We start from the raw sequence: 23,778 nt of genomic DNA, 5'->3' as shown, positions 1-23,778 counted from the left end.
CCATTCCCTCCTTTCCATCTGAGCAATTTAGCTTCCTCCTAGTGACATAGAGGCACAGTTAAGAATCATCCCTAAGCCACTTAGCAGGGTATGAGGCTAAACCTGCAACGTGTTAATCACCATCATCTTCGCCTCTGTGATTTGAAGGACTGCAAACAGTACCAATTGGTTTTGATTACACCTATTCTCCTGGGAGCCAAAGTCTACCCAATTAGCAATGTTCATCCCACTATGAAATTGTTTTCAGGTATTCTAGATAGGCCCCTAAAATGGACAATGGGTTCCTTTAAATAATTGAGAGGCATCTGGCCTGTAAATGTAATGTTTAATCATGGCTATTTGTGTATTCTCTTGAGCTTTGTGTAGCGTTACTATGCGGAGCCAGAAGGGAGATCCCAATCCCATTTGGGAAATAAGATCCTGGCTGTCACCTGTGGTTTATCTATTAATCCAAAGGGCTGGAAATCTAGAAAGCCGATCTTCATCACAACTGACCACCTAATGTTCCTGCAAGTGGGAGGCTGAGGGATGACTTCATAGAGGTTTATAAAATCATGAGGGGCATGGATAAGGCAAATAGATGAGGCTTTTTTTCCTGAGGTGGCGGAGTCCAGAACTAAAGGGCATAGGTCTAGGGTAAGAGGGGAAAGATTTAAAAAGAACCTAAGGGGCAACTTTTTCATGCAGAGGGTGGTGCATGTATGGAATGAGCTGCCAGAGAAACTGGTGGAGGCTGGTACAAACCATCTGGATGGAAATATGAATAGCAAAGGTTTCAAGGAATATGGCCAAATGCTGGCAAATGGGACTACATTAATTTAGGATATCTGGTCAGCATGGAAGAGTTGGACCGAAGGGTCTGTTTCCGTGCTCTACATCTCGATGACTCGATGACCATTGGCTCACGGTATTCTGGAGCTTCACCATCTAGCAGATTATCATGAGGGATTTGCATTGGTTCATAACTGAAGCACAGATTGAATCATATGGAAAATAATTGTTCTGACAGATAGCACTTGGTCCTTGTAATTTTATGAACTGGTTGGCGGATCAGTAAAGTGTGTTCCAAACTATTTTTTTTGCCTATTGATTCTTGATCGTAGTATGACATAGTGGGTAACCTTGATGGACCAAGTCAGCTTTGTATGCATCTTCATAATGGTTCATATTCATTAGACATCTGTTGTTTTTACATGATAGAACAAGCCTTACTCGAGTAACAGCAAATACCAGACCCTTCCAGGAAAACTTTCGCAGTCTAATCACCAGGACAACTCCGAACAGTTCCCACCAAAGCAGAGGGTGACTACTGTCCCAAACATACCACCCGTGAGCCCGGTGGATTCTGAAAACACCTCCGTCAATCTGAGTATGTATCATTGTAAAACTCGCATCTGTGTTTGTAGATGTTTGCACTACAGGAGGTAGTTAGTTGGCCTATCATGCCTGCACTTGTCCTTTTGGAAAAGAGACCCTAAAAATTGCTCACAAAGCAGCTCAGAAACTGGCCAGTTATGAGCTCCAGCCCTGGAGGGCTCAGCGTTTTATGCATTCTCTCTGAGGCTGGAGAGGGACACTAGGCATTGAGTAGTGTGTGTTCAGTAGAAGCAGAAAACACTTGATCAATTCATGAAATAACAATGACTGCTGTGTTTGCAGATGTCCCAATGAATTGTTGACTGAACAAGTTTTGCATGTCAGTTGTGCTGAAGGGGATTGGCATGCAAACTGAATCTCTTTAAAAATATATCTGTAATGAAACAGTAGCTGTACGTTCCAAAAGCAACTGACAAACTACCTTGGAAAAATAACAAATGCTGGAGATCACAGCAGATCAGGCAGCATCCATGGAGAGAGCAAGTTAATGTTTCAAGTCTAGATGACTCTTCATTGCTCTCTCACTATGGATGCTACCTGACCCCTGTGATCTCCAGCATTTGCTGTTTTCAGTCCAGATTCCAGCATTTGCAGTAATTTGTTCCTATCTGAAGAACTGCCACCTTAAGATTTAATAAAAGAAGCTTGTTCTTCACATTTGTGGAGGACTCCAAGAAGGTACTGAAATATCCTGGCAGGAGAGAAACACAATTTGTAGTAGGTTTTACAAGTTGCAAACATAATTTCTTGAAAATAAAAATTGCTTATTGGGCAATTGTGGGGTAAATGGGGATGAGTGAGGTATATGTTTTATAAAATTACCACAGAAACGGTGGGCCAAATAGTCTCCTTTGGTGCTGTGATATCCTGTGGTAAATTTGCATCTTCAGTAGTTCAGTAGGATAGATCATACACTCTGCAAACCATGACTGATTTTCATTGCTGTGAATAATGCATAGAACCAAAACTCTTGTGTGCCTGTGTGTTTTAGATTAATTGTTTCATCATCATCATCATCTCTCATTGTTTCACAAAACCTTTCTAAACCATGCATGTCCCTTTATTCCATAGTACAAAATTATCAATCCATAATTTCCTATCAATCAGGAAGTGAAATGGCCTAGACCTGTTTCCAGAGCTTGAGGTGTCTATCTTCAAACTATTTGGAACGAGAATAAATCAGTTTATTCCATTGGGAAACTCAAATTTATTCCCAATTTGGCACAGCCAAATAAAGAGGATGGAATTTTATTGACAACTACCTTAAGACTTTTAAGAAGAAAGTGTTGACACATGTTTTAAAAATAACCAAATGCAGGTCAGGTTTGGTGGATTTTGTGCTAACAATTACTACTGTATGGTGACAGAATAACCCAATGTTTCTTTAATTGTTTCTGGTCTTGGGTTTCATACTGTTGGCTCTAAATTTGGCTGGCACTTCTGATATTAAAGCTCAAACCATGAGACACAATTTTAAAAATCAGTGGTCTCCCATTTACAATGGAAATGGTGGGAGTTTCTTTTTCTCTCAGAATTGCGAGTCTTTGGAACTCATCCCAACAGAACAGAGGAGGAAGGTCATTAAACATTTTTATGGCAGGAGTGCATATAGACTCTTGACTAACAAGGGAGTCAAAGGTTGGCAGATGGAGGTGAAGCCACAATCCGATCAGACAAAATCTTATTGAAGGGTAGAGCAGGCTTGAGAGGCAGAATGGCCAATTCTGAATTCGTATGTTCCTGTTAATTGTTTAAATGAACAACTTTGAGAGAAGATTCAATTTTGCTGGATGAAGTTCAGTGATTTCTAACTATTTTAACTGTTAACTGATTTTTAACTGGATAGTAGGTTTTTTTTCCACCTTTACCTCATGGAAAGCCTGAATTAGAGATCAAACTAATGACAGAAATTAATACATTGTGGTCATACAGGACATCTAGTTGAAGATCGCAATAGGAGTGCCGGTGCTCCAACTTTAGGTACTGTATTGTATGACTGCAGCACATTCATTTCTGTTATTAATCAGATCTCTAATTCAGGCTTTCCATGAGGTAAATTGGGAAAGACAAAACACTCTGGTTAAAATCAGTTAACAGTCAAAATAGTTAGAAATTGCAGAACTTCAAGTAATTTCCATGACAGAATTTGGCGAGTATTCTATTTCATTCATTTTCAGAATATGTTACTGGCAAAGTCTGCATCTATTGTCTATCATCCCTTGTTATCCAAAGTTCAACAATCTTGATATGGCATTAAAGATATGTATTGATCCAGACCAGGTAAGGATAGTAGTTTGTTTCATTTGCAAGAATATCATTTTAGAATGGAAAACTGTTGTCCTTGCATGGTCTGGTTTGTGTTTTTCCAAATGAACAGACTACCCTCTTAAAAGCTATAGCAAGACATTCACTTGTATTCAAGAAGATTAGTTTACCACCACCTTCACTAGGCTAGTCTGGGATGGACAATAAATGTTGGCATTATCAGTGACACCCATGTGCAGTGAATTTGATTACTTTTTTACGGTGACTTCCATTGAAACCAGCTTCTTAATTTCACAAACTGCCAAAATACAATTTTTGAACTCTCATTCTCATGATTACTAGTCCAGGTTCTTGGATTCCTAATAAAAAAAACAGTACACCACTGCAGCCTGATCTACTGTTAAAATTCAGTGTTTACCAATAATTTTTTAAATCTTTAATCTCCCAAAAAAGAACTTCCACACTCATCTAAATCAACCTGAATGCATCAACGCATTCAAAATGCTTAGAAAAAATGTAAACTATTCTCAAACCTTGCACAAATATTGTCATGAATAGACTTGATTTCTGCCCATCAGACTGTTGGAAAAAGGAATGCCAAGCCTCCTGGTAAATCATAGACTCTGCATTGCCTGGTATGTGGTATGCACTTCCTGTCCATCAACATGATGTCACGGTTTTTCTGTCACAATGCACTGTCAGCATCTAGTATTGTATATTGTCAAATCAACATTTCTCCCTTCATTTACGATGCTCATTGTCACAGTCTATTGCAAGCTCTGGCCACTGGGTAGTGCAGTCGAGTGAGTGTCTCAAACCTCTGTTAGTATTTTATCACCTAGAGGTCAGAACAACATGTGTTCACCACAGGCACTTTATTTTTCTACCACATTGAATTTGTAACATTGATAAACGCATTACAATTAAAAGTGCAAAATTGTTAATTAAAGATGTTTTATTCCTGGTTGGAATTGAAGGCTAATTGGATGGAAGTGAATCCATGTACCAAACTGACTATCCTTTTGCTGTTACTGGGCTTCAGTTGTAGATGTTTTAGCCCTGTGATTTACTGACCCTATTGCAGCTTGTTTTCTTTTGTTTTGCATGGGTTTTGCTGCTTCTGTTTGTTTTTGTCATCTTTTTAACTCTTCCTCTCTGCGGCAAATCTTCCTTTTTCTCCACGTGACTTGCTACTTTTCGGGATGGTTGAAGATCGCAACAGGAGCGCCAGTGCTCCAACTTTAGGTACTGTACTGTATGACCACAATGCATTACACGAGAGGTTTCTGCTTTTGTTTTCAGGTCAATGTAAAATGTAGCACTCCTGTCAGAATAATTGTCAAGCTGGTGTCTGCAATGGAGATTAGAATGTATGGACATTTGATGACAAGCATGGAAACAATGGGCTGAAGGGCTTCCTGCTATATGAGTTAGATACAGCTATGTTCATACCCTAACATGTGCCGAGTCATGTTCACTGACCGGTCCTGTCATTGACCCACAATGGCTCTTAGTCCCCAAATGCCTGTTTTAAACTGCCCATCTTCAGTTTCCAATCCCCCACTACCTGTAATTTCCTTCAGCCCTGCTATCATCTATTCCTCCAAACCTTGCCTCTGTTATCCACTGCATTTTCCACTGAGTTGCTGGCCAGGAAATCAACCAGCTTGATTTCCTCTGCAACTCCCTCCCTAAACATCCCTATCTGTTCTCCTCCTTTTTAAGATGATCTTTAAAAACATACCTTTATGACCAAGTAATTGGTCATTTATTCTAATGTCTTTATTGGGGTGATGGTGGTTATTTTTGTGACTTACACTCCTGTTAAGCCATGATGTGGAGGTGCCGGTGCTGGACTGGCGTGTATAAAGTTAAAAGTCACACAACACCAGGTTATAGTCCAATGGGTTTATTTGGAATTACAGGCTTTCGGAGCAGTGCGCCTTCATCAGGTAGCCAATGATGGAGCAGCACACCAAAAGCCTGTACTTCCAAACAGAATTGTTGTACTATAACCTGGTGTTATGTGATTTTTAACTCCTGTCAAGTGCACGGACACTTTCCTGTGTCAGAGATATTACACAAATGCAGTGGCCATCTCTCTAGATACCAGTGAATTACTGGAACAGAATGACTGGAGTTTGGTTTTTATTTTGGAGCTTGGGTAGGAAGAGAAAGGGGAACCAATGAGTTTAGTGGTGGACATAGCCCAGGCAATAAGCCTGTTGCAGAGTATCTGCCCAACCTGTCAGGTGTAGATCGGTTTGCCTTTCTGGTGCTTTCTTGTTCAGATATACGTGGCATTTAGGAGATATAAGAAGCCACAGCTTTGCCAGCTTGGATGTTGACCAGCAAGTAACTCACCAATATTAATTTATCTGCAGTTCTGGTGAGTACATAGGCAGATTTCCAGATATTTGAAACCAAATGTGCTCTTTTCTGTTCCAAGTATTCATGTTGGCCAAGATTACTGCTATACATCAGCTCCCCCATTTAGATGGGTTGCTGATGTTGGCTGTTATTTCATACTGTGAGCTGTTTCTAAAGCACACAAGTGTTGTGATTTTTCCAAAGAATTGACAACCACAGCTGCTTTCAAACCTTTTCCAGGATATGGGTAGAATTAAATTAGGAGGGATATTAAAAGTTAAGGGGAATGATGGGACTGAGGTTAGACTGGATGTGGTATTCAATAGAAAGGGGAGTAGAATTAGACTGGATGTCATATTAAAAGATATAAAGAGTTGGATTCATTTCAATGGTATTTTAAAGCAAGAGTAAGATTATATTGGGTCAGATATTAAAGGGTTTGGTATTGGATAGGTTAAGATGCAAAAGAGTATAGGGTATCAGGAGGAGGGTGGGATTAGATTGGGTCGTTACATTTACAGTTAAGATTACTTAGTGTGGAAACAGGCCCTTTGGCCCAACAAGTCCACACCGACCCGCCGAAGCGCAACCCACCCAGACCCCTACCTTTACCCCTTCACCTAACACTACGGGCAATTTAGCATGGCCAATTCACCTAACCTGCACATCTTTGGACTGTGGGAGGAAACCGGAGCACCCGGAGGAAACCCACGCAGACACTGGGAGAATGTGCAAACTCCACACAGTCAGTCACCTGAGTTGGGAATTGAACCCAGGTCTCAGGTGCTGTGAGGCAGCAGTGCTAACCACTGAGCCACCGTGCCGCCCTAAAACTAAAACTGTGCTGCTAAGTATCTTGAGTTGAACCATCCTGTTCATACATCACTTTTGCATTCTTGAGTTCCTTTGGCACTCAACATTAAAATTCACACCCTTGTTTTCAAATTCCTTCATGACAATGCACCCTCCCTGTCTCTGCAATTACCTTCAGCCTTCACTCTCTGAAAATCTTTGCTGTCCTAATTCTGGCCTCTTAAACTTCAATCACTTCACCAGTAGCCACTGCATGTGACCCTAAGCTCTGGGGTTCCCTCCTACATTCCTACATCTTTCTATCTCTTCCTCAAGTTTCTTCCTCAAACTTGTTGACCAAGCTTTTGGTCATCTGTCCTATTGTCTCATTATGGGGTCAGTGTTGTATTTTGTTTAATAAAACAGCTGTGAAGTACCTTAGAATGATTTATGTTAAAGATGTTTTATGACAAGTCACTTATGTAAGTGCGAGATAGTTGTGATTCTTTACAATGTTATGGCAGCTAGCAATTTTAGACCACATTTTAACTGGTATCCATCTTGTAGGTTTCCATGTACTGGCCAGTTATGGGAATTTTAAGTAACTGTGTCCATCCTCCAAACTTGCAAACCACGTAAGAGGTTTAACATCTCGGCAAAAAAATGGACTGTGTGGCACTCCTCAGTATGAAACTGAAAGCAACTAATCAGGTGGACTGTCCTGGAATTTGTTCTCCTCTTCCATTTCCCAGATGCTGTTTAATTTCTCCTCTTTTTGTCATTGCCTGGTCAGTGCCATCCATGCGTACTCACCCTGCATGTGCCCAGTCCAGCCCTATCATGTTACATGTTGAAGAAGAGCAGGGTCCACTGGACTTTACCAGCTCCACTGACTCTGACAGGTTCCTGAGTGAGTTAGGAGGGGGTTTCCATGCGAGGGAAATGGGTGAAATGTCCAACTCTAAGAGCGTGGGGGTGAAGAGACAGATGTTAGTGAGGGAAGAGTTCTAGGCTAGCAATTCTTTTGGCTGCCACACCGACCCTGGAAGTCAGATTCAGCAGCTGATGTCTCAGGCTGGAGTCTGGGGGTGGCGGGGTGCACCCTGGTGCATTTCTGGCAGCTCTGGCAACAGATTGGACAGCTGCATGGGCAAACTTGGGATTGGGTGGGCCTGATGGGAGAGAATTGCAAATTGCTGCATGGGTGGGTGTACATGACAGCGACCTTTTATTTTTGGGAGGGAAGGTAGTTTAGAAGCAAACTGACTACTCATCATCAAACCCTTACCTTCACTGGTCTCGGCACCAGCCACCACTCCTGCGCACATCCACCCTTTTCTACTCACCTGCCCCTTATTTGCTTGCTCCCAGAAAAGTCCACCTGGATGATTATGTGCTCCAGTCTGTGGTGAGCTTGAAATCCACGACCCTCTGAGTCAGAGGTGAGACTGCTGTCCACTAGCTTCAGCAGAGTATTGTAGTGAGGAATCATTACATTTGCACCCAATAATTTCAGGTGCTATAATCTCACTGTGCTGTTTTATGACTCCAGTGTTACTGGACATGGTGACAGAATGGCTGTTTAGACAGAAAGTAAATTAATTCCACATTGCATTTGGCTCCGCTTGTTTTTCACTCAATGTTTTCCTGTTTAGGAGAGACTGAGAGAAGTGTTGACTCCACCTTTAGTTCGCCCAATCTTTCACCTCTGTCCACAGCCACTGACACTGATCAGTTTCCTTCAATTTCCCCCGAGAGCAAAAAGAGTACCAAAGGCCTCAAGAAATTCCTGGGAAGGTGAGTCATCTGAGCTCAAAGTGTTTCTGTTGGTTGCAGTTTGACCAATGCATGTAGCTTTCGCTCCCTGATAACAGGGAACCTCTCCCTGCCTTCACAATAAGGTGTAAATTATAGCGCATACGATTAATTATGCTTGCTTATTAACAATTCTTTCAAAGCAAATATCAAGTGGTTTTGGCATCTACAGTATGCGGGGTGTGCTCCTGATACGACTGTGTGTTGGCTATTCCTAGAATACAAATAAGTTTGGCTGTGATAGTGGATGTTATTGCATTGCTAGGGTGAATAGAGAAAGACACCTAGTTAGAGCAATGCTCAGCAAGAAGTGTACAGCACAGAAGGCCATTCAGCCCGTACTGTTTATGATGCTTCTTTGAAAGAGATACCTGATTAGTGCCAGTTGCCCTGCTTTATTATCATTAGTTGGCAATAGTTTCCTTTTAAAAAGGAAATGGAATAAATACTTAAAAATTGATACACCTCCTCCCCCTTCAGGCAACTCATTGCAAATCGTAGTTATATACTGCATTTTTTTAAAAAAGAACTTTTGTTTTATTTTGATAATTACCTTTAAGATTTGTCCTCTACTTACCCTTTCCCACCTATAGATCCAAGGGAAGTGGAATGTAATTTAACTGTAAAACGAGGTACACTGAACACCAATGTTTCCTTAGGTTAATAGTTGATAGGTTACATGATACTTTAGGTTATTGCATTTTACTAGGACTTGAACAGTAATCAAGGCTGACTTCCCAGTGCAGCACAGAGTGGGCTTAAACCGAGAGGTTTAATTCCCGAGAATGTATTATCCAGTTTAAATGGCCAGATTACAATTCCAACTTTTTGTTAGATTGTTGTCGTGCCTTGATTGGCTGCTTGATTTTAAAAGAAATGTATTTATCTGGCTACTTTCATAATGGCAGAACATCTCAGAAAAGGAGCAATTTAAACTATTTTCTCTCATTTCTGCAGGTAGGAAATGGCTATTGAAGGTTCTTAAAATGCTTTAATTTTCTTTTCTCTTTTATCATTCTCTTTGGTTTTCTTTTTCCTGTAATTTTTCTCTTTCTAAATCAGTTTTGATTCTACTTCACCCTTCTCTTCTCTAAGGTTCTTCTAAACTTTCTCGATCTGTAAATCACATTGCTTAAGAAGGTGAACTGAAGATCTGAGTCTTGCAGAACAGAAACAAATCCTTTGATCCAACTCGTCCATACTGACCACGTTTCTCAAACTAAACAAGTCCCATTTGCCTGTGCTTGGCCCATATTCTCCTTAACCTTTCCTATTCTGGTACCTGTCCAAATGTACCTATATAACAGTACCTGTATCTACCACTTCCTCTGGTAGTTTATTCCATATATGAACCACCCTTAATATGAAACCGTTACCCCTCAGGTGCCCTTTTAAATCTTTCTCCTTTAAAATATGCCCTCTAGCTTTAAACTTCCTGACCCTCGAGAAAAGAACTTTGCTATTCACCTTATCTATGCACCTCATGATTTTATAAACCTTTATAAGGTCACCCCTCAACCTCCTGCACTCCAGTGGGGAAAAGGTCCCAGCTTATCCAGTCTCTCCTTATAACTCGAACCATACAGTCCCAGTAACATCCTCATAAATCTTTTCTGAACCCTCTTAAATTTAATATCCTTCCTATAGCAGGGCGAGCTGAATTGTACACAGTACTCCAAAAGTGGCATCACCAATATCCTGTACAATTGCAACACGATGACCCAACGTCTATACTCAATGGTCTGAGCAATGAAGGCAAGCACGCCAAACTTGACCTTTACCATTCTGTCTACCTGTGATGCAACTTCCAGTGAAATATGTACTTAAGCCACCGGATCCAGCTGTTCTACAATGCTCGGGGCCCCATGATTAACTGTGTAAGTCCTGCCCTTGTTCATCTTACCAGAACACAACACCTTGGATTTATCTAAATTAAATTGCGTCTGCCACTCCTCAGCCCAGTTCCAAATGTCCTGGTTATCACAATGTTCTTAATCAACCTGCACACCCAGCAAGTTTTTTTTGAAAAATGATAAATTGAGCAAAAATGTGTGAGGAGCCGTTGATCTGACAAGAGCATTCAATGAAATGTCTTTTTCCAGCAAAAACTAAGCTGTTATAGGCCCAACAATGGAAAACCACTTCTGTAATATAAATAAATCAGTAGAGATCGGAAATGTCATACAAACAGAAGCTGTCTTGTGTTCAATTTTACTGTTTTCCAAGTAAATACTACAGCATGGGCTTTTTTCTCTTCTGCTTTTCTCCTTTCTCACCCCAGAATTAGAAGAACCAATTCATCTTCGCTTCATGATGATGATGAAGGCACTTCAGAATTCCGAAGAGGCGGCTTACGAGCAACAGCAGGACCCTGTTTGACAAGGTCTAAAGAGTTGTCAAGCCCAAGGATGTGAGTGGGTCTACAAGCTGCATGACTTTGACAATGTAGATACCAGCACAGATTGGGTGATTGGGCTGATTTCAATTATGGGACGAGAAGGCTGTATATTATGGGTAATGTAAAGAGATCAGAGAGCCATAGATAAGTTAGTTTAAGGTAGGTATTAGGAACAGTATAACTGAGAAACAATGAACACAGTCCACCAATTTCTCAGCAACAAACCTAAACAAGCAGACAAAACACGTCCAGAAAACCTAGTTACTCTCCCCTATGTCAAAGACATCTTGGAAGTGACTACCAGACTACTCCGATCCCTTGGTATCATGGTAGCCCACAAACCCACCAACACACTAAAACAGCAGCTAATGAACTTGAAAGACCCTATACAGACAACAAGCAAAACTAATGTCATTTACAAAATATTGTGCAAGGACTATAACAAACACTTCATTGGACAAACAGACAGAAACCTAGCCACCAGGATACATGAACACCAGCTAGCCAAACACGACATGACCCGATCTCACTAATATCCTTACATACGGATGAGGGAGAAAACCACTTCCATTGGGATAATACATCCATCCTAGGACAGCCAAACAGAGACACGCACGAGAATTCCTAGAAGCATGGCATTTCAACTGGAACTCTATCAACAAACACATCGCGTTAGACCCCATCTACCACACCCCTGAGAAAAAGAACAGGAAATGACATCGCCATAGGAAATGACAACACCAACCCGAAGCAACCCAAACATATAAATAGAAAGGAGGAATTATCAGCAGTGCTTCGCCTGAGACCTACTGAAGATGTTACCTAGTATGGTGATGAAACGTCTGGAAATGAACCTTCCAGCTCAGCAAGCAAACCTACATCCAGAACCACAACCTGAGCTACAAATCTTCTCAAACCTCGCTGAGAAACACAGAGCAAAATTATATTAAGAACTGTCAACGTGAATTTCAAAAGTTAAGATCTTGCTTGGTAACCTACTGAATTCTTTTAAAAGGCAATAAAGAGGGTAGGCAAATGTTACATTGTAGTTGTTATATATTTGGACTTGTGCCAAATCGTGTCTTACTTCACTGTAGGTTTTATGTATTTCAATGTGAGCTACAACCCAAGAAGAAAGAAGGCAGAGGTCTAATCCTACTTTCCAAATATTAGACAGGAAAACTTGCATCCCTGTCAGACACTTCACTTGGGAAATTGCGCAGTGCACACAGAATTTGTGGATGATATTTGCTTCCTGGCCAAGAGTGAGCTATTGTGAAGTACCATTAATTGGTTAGACCTGGAAGTAACAAAGTATATCGGACATCTTCACTTGCTTTATAAAAGTGAGAATAGTCTGGTTCAGTGACAGAATATTTCATTTTCATTTCATATTTCATTATACTTCCTCAAAAGCTTCTGACAACACTTTTTTTTCCCCCCAGAGACCCAAGTGCACCCTTCTCTCAATGGACAACTGAACAGGTTTGCGCTTGGCTCCAGGACGGTGGGCTTAGTCAGTATGTGGCTTTGGCCAGGCAGTGGATCATTTCTGGGCAGACACTGTTATCGGCAACACCTCAGGAACTTGAGAAGGTAAGTTGAAATCAGTTATCTGTAATGAATTTCAGGGATCCTAACTTTATTGCATAAAACGGCACCCCGGTTCAGAAGGTCAGTACTGAAAAAGTGCTGCTCTGTTGATCCAGCTCTCAGATAAAACAGTAAATGAAGGTCCTCTCTGGCATTTCAGTGCACACAAAAAAAAAATCCACAGCTCTGCTTCTATAAATAGCATGCGCGAAAAGTGCTTTGGGAGGTGCTGATGTCATGCATGGCATTATATATGTGCACATTAGTTCTTTTGCTGTTTTGATATGATTTTATTTTCATATTTTTGGATGCAGGAGCTTGGTATTAAGCATCCATTGCACAGGAAGAAAATCCAAGTGCTGCAGAAGACTGTCAGTAATGGACAGAATGACAGTGCAGGGAAGTTGGACCATATCTGGGTCACACGTACGTACGCTTCCTGTGAGGGAACAATGTTTGCGAAAGGTTCACAGGGCAAATTGTTTGGGGTATGATCAGCAATCCTGTTGCAAATTTTGCCCTAAGTATGAGGGCTTTAGAGGGGGCACAAATAGTTTGTGAGAATGTTTTCAGGGGTGAGGGACTTCCAGTTCATGTGGGTCATTTGGGGACAATCAGGGGTAGATTAGATTCCCTACAGTGTGGAAACAGGCCCTTCGGCCCAACCAGTCCCCACCGACCCTCCGAGGAGTGACCCACTTCCCTCTGACTAATGCACCTAATACTATGGGCAATTTACCATGGCCTGCACATCTTTAGACTGTGGGAGGGAACCGGAGCACCTGGAGGAAACGCTCTCAGATATGGGGAGAATGTGCAAACTCCACACAGACAATTGTCAGAGGCTGGAATCAAACCTGGGACCCTGGTGCTCTGAGGCAGCAATGCTAACCACTGAGCCACCGTGCCACCCCTGAAATGTTTAAAGAGTTTTCAAAAGGGATAGAGGAGTGCTTTTTTTTTCCCAGTGATGTTCAAAATTATGAAGTTTAGTCAGAGTCAGTATAGAAAACCATCCACTGGAGGGAAGGCTAACAAACAGGACTTTTGTTTTTAAAGTCATTAAAAATTGCAGGACACATGAGGATACCCTTTAAGCAGTGAATGTTTAAGATCTGGAATGCACTGCCTCGGGTGTGTTATAGGCAGGTTCAATTGAGGCTTTCAAAACAAATTCCATGGCTTCTCCTTTCGGTGCCTATCTGATTGAGTTTGGGTAAACGGCAAAGGAGTGGGACTGGCAAAATTGTCCTTTTGAAAGCCAGCACTTTCAATGGGCAGAAAGTGTGTTCTTTAATGCAACGAAAGGGCTTGAAAGGTATGGTCATTCTTGAGTTTCAGCTCCGGCTGGTTTGCATGGTCCTGAATGCATCTGCCAAGAGCTAGTGTTACCCAAAAAACATTTTCGATTGTAATAAGTAGAAAATAAAATGTGTTAAACAACATGCCATGATATATTTAAGAGTGGTGCTTGGTGTATAGAAAACTATGGAATTTAGGAACAGGAGTAGGCCATTCAGCCCTTTGAGTCTGTTCCACAATTCAATATGATCAGAGTGTCATATAGCACAGACACAGACCCTTCAGTCCAACTCGTCCATGCTGGCCAAGTTTCCCAAATTAAACCAACTCCCACTTGCCTCATTTGGCCCATATCCCTCTTAAATTTTTCCTATTCATATACCTGTCCAAATGTCTTTTAAATGTTGTAGCTATACCTGTATCTACCACTTCCTCTGGCAGTTCATTCCACATATGAACCATCCTCTGTGTGAAAACATTCTCTCTATGGTCCCTTTTAAATCTTTCTCCTCTCACCTTAAAGTTAGACTCTCTAAGTTTGAACTCCCCTACCCTAGGGAAAAGACTTTTGCCATTCACCTTGATTTTTTTAAACCTGAAAGGTGACCCCGCAAATTCCTACACCCCAGTTTGAAAAAACTCCCTGCTTTTCCAACCTTACAACTTGAGCCCTCCAGAACCAGGAATATCTTGGTAAATCTTCCCTGCACCCTCTCCAGTTTAATAAAAACATGGCTGATCATTGAACTCAATGCCACGTTCCCGATTTCACCACCTACCCTTCGATACCTTTCTCCTCGAGGAAGAGGTGCGATTTGATGAATACAGCTCATGGGGTGATCACACAAAAAATTTATATCAATTGCTGAATCACTCTTCCACCTGTGTCAATTCTTAAACCAGATTACTATGTCTTCAAAACATAAATGTTTGTGTTAGGTTAGAACACGGTCACTAAATTCGTAAAGTTAAAAGATTTTGGTTTAAAAGTTTTTAAAATGGATCAATTTGTCTCTTTGTATGCAAAAGAATCTTAGTTTGGGATATCTTGAATGTGTACAAATGAGTGTAATCAATGAAAGCTTCTCATGGCGATCAATTCAGTCTAGGGATATAGCAAGTTTTGTCATCTGGGCTAGTTTCCAGCAAGATATGTTTTGAACTAGAAACTGGATTTATGCTGCATGCGATTTATGCTTAAAATTCATGAGATTTTAATGCTAGTTCCAGAAATAGGAGCAGATTGTATTAGAATGAATGAATGTTACTAAGTGGGACTATTACACAGGATATACAGCACAGCAACAGGCCATTTGACACAACCAGTCTATGCCAGCATTTATGCTCTACTTGAACTTCCTCCATCCTTCCTCAATTAATGCTGCCTCCTTATTACTTTCTCCCCAAATGCTTGTCTAGCTTACCCTGAAATGTACCTATGCTATTTGTTTCAGCCACTCTCCTCCTTGTGAATGCCTACATTCTCTCCGATGTCTAAGTCAAAACCTTTCTTTTGATATTTCTTTCATCTTTGAGTCCATCAAACCTGTGCTGCTGTTTAATGTATTATATCTCCAGGTTAAATGTGTCTTCGTGGCTATGGTAAATAATGCATTGAATCGCTTCTCTTGATATACACACGCTATTTGAGCAAAATTAAATATAGGGCAGAGGAGTTGTTTTGAGAAGCTGTTTAATATTACCCATATCAACTCAGGAATTTCAGGACTGCCCCCACCTATTTTTGTGGCTATTCCTCTGAGTCGTGTTTTAATTACACGAACCATTACGCTGGGTGAGGCTATTGGTTCCGCTAAAAAAAAAACTTGAACACTGACCTCAGCAATTCATGGAGGCCAAACTCAAACAGGATTGATTTGCACACGTTCTGGTGTGTCAGAAGTAAGGTGTAACTTTGAAAATGTTGGTGGTTTGGCTAGTAGTGTGCGACAGCCAACCCGACATTGGAGGGCCTAGCCACCACGATCACAGCTTCATTAATGCCACTTATTCAGATGAATTCTTTGTGTGGGCAGAAAATAAAACTTAGTGTGCAGCTGTTGAATGAAAACAGAATATACTGGAAATAGTCAGCACTTACGGAAAGAGAAAAAGCTTTGGCGCTTCAAGTTGTTGATATTTCTTGGAGCTGGAAGTGAAAAAACTTACAATAAACTATGTATCAGCGGGAGAGAAGGTGAGAGGGTAAAAGTTGCAAGGTGATAGTGTCCTTGGGTTCATGTCTGTTCAGGTGTGTGTAATGACACACATTTGAACATGTTGATTTAAAATAAGCACACATGAGGGGACTGGTAAAAGTAACAGTGCAAGGGAGCAGAGTGTCTGGTTTGTGTGTTGCTGGTATTTGAACTGTATTGACCTTCTTTCACACCATCTCTTGTGATATTCTCAGGTTGGCTTGATGACATAGGCTTACCTCAATACAAAGACCAGTTCAATGAAGCCAGGGTGGATGGGAGAGTCCTTCAATACTTGACTGTGGTGAGTTACCTCACTGGTGCAATTAGAAACCTATGATGATCAAATTATAAAGAGGAATCTAAGCTTCTTGAAAATATACCTTCAAGATTCAGACAATTTACAGCCATGCTCCTTGTAAGTATCACTTGACGATGTCACAACAACTCATTGTGGAACATTTCTTCACATCTTCCCTCTGGTTCTTTTGCCAATGAAGAGAATTCTTTGTCATGTTATCATCAATCTTGATGCCAGAATCAGCTTTTTTAAAACTGCATTAAAATTATTCTTAATTTCAACTACCAATTAAATCTCCACTGCACCATGGAGAACAGCCCCATTTTCATCAAACTCTCCAGATAATGCAACACTTCATCTTCAGTAACATTCTAATACATCTCTTCTGCCCACTCTGAGACTTTCATATTTTTCCTATACTGTGAAGCCCAGAATTGGGCACTGTCAACTCACCTTGTGACTTGAAGGTTGAGTAGAACATCCTTCCTTTTGTGCATACAGACTTTTCTGTAAAGCAGAGGGTCCTGTATACTGTTAATAGGCTTTTCAACTTGTCATATCACCGTCAAATACAAGTATATAGACAGGTCAACTCTAAAATACCATGAGGTGGAGATGTTGGTGTTGGACTGGGGTGGACAAAATTAAAAGTCACACAATGCCAGGTTATAGTCCAACAGGTTTATTTGGAAGCACAAGCTTGTCCCAGTCCATGGTGTTTCACGATTTTTAATTAAAATACCAATAACAATGGAGAAAAGATTAAAACTAACTTCCACTGGAAGCTCATGTCATGGTCAGTCTTAAGTCATAACACAGTGCTGGAGTAGAGTGTATTGGCAATGAGCTATTGTGGAACTGGTTCCTTAGAACACACAACAAGCGGAATAGAGGACCAAATACTGCCCATATTAGTAAGTTGCAGGTAGGAGTGTTCCTGATATGTTCAATTGAAGTGTGTTCACTTTCTTTTTGCAGAATGACCTCCTATTTCTAAAGGTTACCAGTCAGCTGCATCATCTTAGTATTAAGTGTGCAATTCACGTACTACACGCCAATAAGTTCCATCCTAACTGTCTTCGACGTAGGCCTTCTGATGAGGTGAGTGTGCTTCCCTTAATTGTTGGTGAGTTGCACTAGCTATTAACTGAAACATGGAGGGTGAGTTTCATCTCTGGTGCTTTTGTGAGAGGCATCATCTAGCTATAGCAGAGCCATCTGCTTGGGAGAATGTCGTACCAGCTCTGAAAGCTGTCTGGTTATCTCATCCACTTCAAATACAATCTTGTATAATTCCAAAGAGGCCTCTTATCCATTCAGACCAAGGTTTCCTCTTTGCATTCTCCCTCATTCCTCACCATGCTTCACACAGCTGTGGTCAGCAGATAGGGATCTCACTTCTGTCTCGGAAGTCAAAGGGTTAGTTCCATTCCAGAGACTTGAAAGTAAAATCTAGAGCTGATACTCCAGTCCAGTAGTTAGGGAGAGCTGTACTGTCAAGTGTTGTTTTCTTGGGGATGCAGTGATGTTGTGCTAATTTCATTGGGCTAGTAGTCCAGAATCACAGGCCAATGCTCTGGGGACAGGAGTTGAATCCCATCATTATAAATGGTACAATCTGAATTTATTAAAAATTAGGATTAAAGTGCTGGCTTAATGGTGATCACCTATTGTTGTAAAAACCCATCTGGTTCACTCATGTCCTTTAGGAAAGGATATCTGCCATCCTTATCCAGCCTGAACCACACTTAACTAGCCATTGGGTGATTAGGGATCAGGAATAAATACTGGCTTAGCTAACAAAGCTCATAACCCATGAACAAAAAAGTAAAGAAAAATTAATAAATCTTTCAACTGCAACAGTAAACCATGGCCCCTATCCGACATGTTCAGATGATTGTAAAAGATCCACAGCTGCTGCTACTAAGAAAAATATACAAGGTCACACCAGTATTCCTCAAGCCACAGCTAAAATCTGTGCTTTGTGAGGATGTCTATGGGACAATGTGTGCGTGCTAGCTGAGGTGACATCAGACTTTCTCATACTATTCTCTTCTCCTGCACCAGCACCCTCTCTGACTCGACCCTCCCCCCACCCCCCCAACCACTTCCACCTTGTTTCTGTTAGCAGCACTTAGTATTGAAGCAAACTCTTATCCCACAAGTTAAGCAAAATGTTGAAGATCTCCAGATTTGTTTGTGGAGGAAATGACTTTTTGAGGTTGTAATAACTCAATTTGTTTTGTGATCAGAATCACACATCTCCATCTGATGTGGTCCAGTGGTCAAATCATCGGGTGATGGAATGGCTGAGGTCAGTGGATCTCGCAGAATATGCACCAAATCTTCGAGGGAGTGGTGTGCACGGAGGTCTTCTGGTTAGTGTATTAGTTCAAACATCTCTTGAGCAGCTTCCCTCATTGTCAGTGGCGATTAATGTAAACCATTGATATTAAACAGACACTACTTTAGAACAGTATCTCAAGTAGCTCTTTCAAAATAGTTTAAAAACAACCTGAAGTGCGTCATGGGAGCATTATCAGACAAATTTTTATACAAAGTCATGTCAGGTGATCTCATCAAAACTTGGTCAAAGAGTTAGATTTTAAGGGGCATTTTAAATGAAACGAGAGGAAGAAATTCAGAGGTTTAGAACATGGAACATTACAGTAGGCAGGGACTCCTGAATCTTAGGTCTCAGAAAATCAAGCATGTGCAAAAGACGAGAATTGCAGATATCTAAGGATTGTGGGGCTGGAGGTCGTTACAGTGATAAGGTGGTGAGAAGCCATACAGGGATTGGAAATTAAGTGTTGGAATTTTAAAACCAAGACTTTGGATAGTGAAGTTGAGAGTGTGGTGCTGGAAAAGTACAGCAGGTCGGGCAGCATCCGAGGAGCAGGAGAATCGATGTTTCAGGCATGAGCCCTTCATCACGAAATGGAGCCCTGATGTCTGCAATCCTCACTTTCTCCTTTTTGGATAGTGAAGCGGTGTGGATGATGCGATAGGCAGTCAGTATGTTACCAATTTATGCTTTCAATTTGGTAACCTCTCATCCGCTGATATGAAAGAAAAGGCAGGATGAAATGCGTATCTGTTAACTCATTCCTTGTGTTTTTATGTGTAGATATTAGAACCACGCTTTAACTCTGAAACAATGGCATTGCTCCTCAATATCCCACCTCAGAAGACATTGCTTCGGAGGCACCTGACCACACACTTCAACCTGTTGATTGGTCCAGAAGCTCAACATGAGAAGAGAGAGTTAATTGAATCAAGTAGTTACACGCCCCTGAACACTACAGCAAAAGTGAGGGTAGGTACACAATCCTGTTCTGATGTAGTCTGCATCTCACTGGGCGAAAGGGTCTCCTCACTGTACAAGACAAGTCTTGTAATCAAATCACCCTCAAAGTAACGATGGCTCAACATGTCAAGTCACTAAGTTTCTTTGGTTTGTTGCTGAGGAAATCAAATTTATTGTTGTTGACTGACTAACATTTGAACATGCAAACTCAACCATCTAGAAGGATAACGGCACTGAATGCAATTTGTCCTGCAAGTCCCAATCCATCCTGACTTGGAATTAATCAGTATTCCTTCACCATTATCCGATCAAAATTCTAGAAATCCCCCTCTTGCAGCACTTTGGAAGCAGGTACCCCTTGAGGACTGCAGCAGTTTGGTGCAATGTCTCACCACTCCCTTGAAAACAACTAGGATGGACTATAAATGCTGACCATGTCAACAACACCCAAACATCAAGGTTTGCATTTAGGAAAACAAACTGACCCCTGTGAGTTGAAACACTTGGGTCAACAGTTTAGTTTAGCTATTCTGGCCTCAGTTGAACTTTTTAAACAATTTGGTATGCTAAATGAGAGCTCCATATGGGAATGGGGGCTGGAAATTGATGCATGGTGGGCATTTCTTTTGGAGATAAAACAAATGTGAAGTGTAGCAATGTAGAAGCATCAAGTCTGTAATGGTGTTGGTCCAGCTGCTCAATTCATTGTGATCGATACTCAGCCGTCACTGCAGCTGTTTCGTGCAGGCTTTCAACTTCTGCAGTATGTAAATTATGGGCTAATACTTGCTGAAGAACATTTTTTAAATAATTGAGCAGAGCAGGTGTCAGGCCTGTCTTACCCAGGATTCTTTGATAGCAGCTACACAGGTGGAGTGGTGGTGTTCCCATGGAGCTGGGAGTAGTGGGATTGGACTAGGACTCCACCTCCATAAACTTGAACTACCACACACTTTCAAAGCCCATGACATCTTCTTATCATCCATCACCTGATGGAAGCCTTATCCATGTTGCCTACAAACTTGTCTATTCTACTGCTCGCCTTTCCAGCCTTTCATCTTGCACCTTCCATAATCTTGAATTCATCCAAAACTCTGCTGCTCCCTATTTTAAAACATAACCAAGTTCCAATTCATCTCTCGCTTCAGTGCTTTGTGTTTGGCTGCTGAACCAATGATAAGGAGAAAATGAGGACTGCTGATGGTGAAGAGTCAGAGTTCAGTGTGGTGCTGGAAAAGCACAGCAGGTCAGGCAGCATCCAAGGAGCAGGAGAGTCTATGTTTCAGGTGTAAGCCCTTCATCAGGAATGTGATTTTCCAGCGCCATCTTTTTCGCCTCCTGAACCAATCATGTCTCAAGATTATTATTTTTGTTTCCCTCATTTTCAAATCCTCCCATTGCTTCATCCTATCTTTTGAATCTCCAGATTTCTACAACTTTTGGACATATTGGCACTTCTCCAATTCTGTTCTCATACTTGCCTTGATCTTCACCATTGCGGCCATGTTTCAGGTGTCTTGAACTTTAGCTTGCAATGTCCCCGTGAAATTTTCTACAGCTTTACCTCTTTCTCCACGTTCAAGATGCTTTTGGTAAACTATCCTACCAGTCTTCCTAACTTCTCTATCACTCAGTTTGTTTGATAAAGCATTTCAGGGCGTGTTGTTGTCTTGAAGGCAGGATATGAATATATTGTTGGAAGGTTACCTGTAGGTTGCAACTGATGAAGTATGTCATCTCAGTAAGTGGTCAATGGAGATGCGATTTGATGTCGGTGGCTGAACCTTGACTATGTAAATGAGATCTTTTTGCCCATTCCCAGTCACCTTTAGACCTCTTGCTTCTGGCCAAGGCAGTTGTATAGCCTCTATACCACAGAAACCGACCATTTTAGTCCAATTAGTAGCCACGGTCCACACAGGCCCTGTCTCATATCATCAATAAGGAGAGATAAATGGGAGGTGAATGGAGTTGGGGATGAAGGTGATAGGTCAGAGAGAAGGGTGGAGTGGATAGGTGAGAAGGGAGATTGGCAGGTAGGACTGGTCATGAGGATGTTACTGAGCTGGAAGGTTGGAACTCTGGTAAAGTGGGGGGAGGGACACCCACACCAATCAACCCCACTGCCCCATGATCCAACATTTCAACTCCCCCTCCCACTCTGCCGAGGACATGCAAGTCCTGGGCCGCCTCCACCGCCACTCCCTCACCACCTGACACCTGGAGGAAGAACACCTCGGAACATTTCAACCCCAGGGCATCAATGTAGACTTCACCAGATTCCTCATTTCCCCTCCCCTCGCCTTACCCCAGTTCTATCCTTCCAGCTCAGCACTGTCCTCATGACCTGTCCTACCTGCCAATCTTCCTTCCCACCTATCCGCTCCACCCTCCTCTCTGACCCATCACCTCCATCTACCTATTGTACTCTTGGCTACCTTCTCCCCAGCCCCACCCCCTCCCATTTATCTCTTCACCCCAGAGGTTCCCTGCCTTCATTCCTGATAAAGGGCTTTTGCCTGAAACATCGATTTTCCTTCTCTTCAGATGTTGCCTGATTTGTTGTGCTTTTCCAGTACATTCTAATCTAGACTCTGGTTTCCAGCATTTGCAGCCCTCACTTTATGCCTCATATCATCAATATATCAGTCTATTCTTTCTCCCTTCTGTTTGTCATGCTTCCACTTCATTGCTCTTCATCTCAGCCAAACCATCCAATTGTGGGTCCTAAATATATGAGCAAACAATTCTATTTTCTATAGGGCAGAAGCCTTTTAAAAATCTGAAACCCTTGTGTACAAACCTGGTCTCCCTCCTAAAGGAAGGATGTTGTGAAAGTTGAAAGGGTTCAGATAAGATTTACAAGGATGTTGCCAGGGTTGGAAGGTTTGAGCTACAGGAAGAGGCTAAATAGGCTGAGCCTGTTTTCCCTGGAGCATTGGAGGCAGAGGGTGACCTTTTATAGAGGTTTATAAAATCATGAGGGGCATGGCTAGGGTAAGTAGACCAGGTCTCTTACCTGGGGTTTGGAATCCAGAAGTGGAGGGCAGAGGTTTAGGACAAGAGGGAAATAATTGAAAAGGGTAACTTTTTCATGCAGAGGGTGAGGCATGTACGGAATGAGGAAGTGGTGGAAGTTGGTACAATTACAACATTTTAAAATGCATCTGGATGAGTATACGAATAGGAAGAGTTTGGAAGGATATGGGCCAAGTGCTGGCAAATGGGACTAGATTAGTTTAAGACATCAGCATGAACAATTTGGACTTGAAGGGTCTGTTTCTGTGCTATTCGTCTCTGTCTTTAATTGGCATAGAGTCTGTATGCTTTTTAGAACCAATTGAACCAACTAACCCAAAGGATACATAGTAATGGTATAAAAATCTCTGGCTAGAGATCTCGTCGATTTGGTTGGGGTCAAAGTGGAAACGCCATGATATGCAAGGTAGCTGGATTTATTAGATGTTGTCTCTTTGTCTGGTTTCACTCCTATGCCTCGAAGTGACAGGCATAACAGAAAATAGAGGGAAATTGAATTGTTACTTCTAGATTCAGAAGTCCATTATTTACTGAAATTTGTATTGCAGTATTTATAACTCTAAGTCCCAATGTACTTTGCATCTGATAAAGTATTAATGAAATAGAGTCTGTATTGGAATGGAAGTGTGGCAGCCAGTTTGCAAAGGAAGCTTCCACAAATTGAAATGTAATGGTGAGCTGATAATTTGTGTTGGTGTTGGTTTTGGTGGTTGACGGACAGATATTAGTCCCACACTATGGAGAGAACTGGTTTTTGATCTCGTCCTGGAATCTTAAGTCTATTGAAGACAACTTGACATCTTGTTGGGAAGAATCAGACCTCTGTGCACAGCTTTTCAGGGTCCTAATGGGGTACCAACCTAGATTAAATGCTCAAGTATCTGAAGTCAGACTTAAAGCCACCGTCCGTGGAATGAGGGAATGCGACCCAGTTTATTGATAGTTGATATCTGATTTATTATTAACTGTAGATTTATCTCTCTTGTGCTCTCTCTGAAAGTCAAAAACTAGAAGACAT

General features: G+C 41.5%; 1 protein-coding gene across 8 annotated transcripts in view; it reads left to right on the top strand.

Annotated features, from left to right (window-relative positions):
- LOC132824473 (liprin-beta-2-like) overlaps positions 1-23,778 on the top strand; it is a 269,719-nt gene that overhangs the window by 234,499 nt on the left and 11,442 nt on the right. For 7 of the 8 annotated variants that reach the window (XM_060839031.1, XM_060839028.1, XM_060839030.1 and 4 more), the window contains 10 exons: positions 1,201-1,369; positions 4,855-4,887; positions 8,460-8,601; positions 10,901-11,029; positions 12,463-12,613; positions 12,925-13,036; positions 16,326-16,414; positions 17,390-17,512; positions 18,664-18,789; positions 19,542-19,730. In XM_060839031.1, coding sequence (XP_060695014.1) covers positions 1,201-1,369; positions 4,855-4,887; positions 8,460-8,601; positions 10,901-11,029; positions 12,463-12,613; positions 12,925-13,036; positions 16,326-16,414; positions 17,390-17,512; positions 18,664-18,789; positions 19,542-19,730 — 1,263 coding nt within the window. The remainder of the gene's footprint in view (positions 1-1,200; positions 1,370-4,854; positions 4,888-8,459; positions 8,602-10,900; positions 11,030-12,462; positions 12,614-12,924; positions 13,037-16,325; positions 16,415-17,389; positions 17,513-18,663; positions 18,790-19,541; positions 19,731-23,778) is intronic. The other variant, XM_060839029.1, reaches the window with a different exon arrangement.

The sequence above is a fragment of the Hemiscyllium ocellatum genome, chromosome 18, assembly GCF_020745735.1.
Source record: "Hemiscyllium ocellatum isolate sHemOce1 chromosome 18, sHemOce1.pat.X.cur, whole genome shotgun sequence".
Classification (NCBI taxonomy): Eukaryota; Metazoa; Chordata; class Chondrichthyes; order Orectolobiformes; family Hemiscylliidae; genus Hemiscyllium; species Hemiscyllium ocellatum.
Note: the sequence above shows the minus strand (reverse complement) of the source record. Positions and strands in the feature narration are given on the sequence as shown.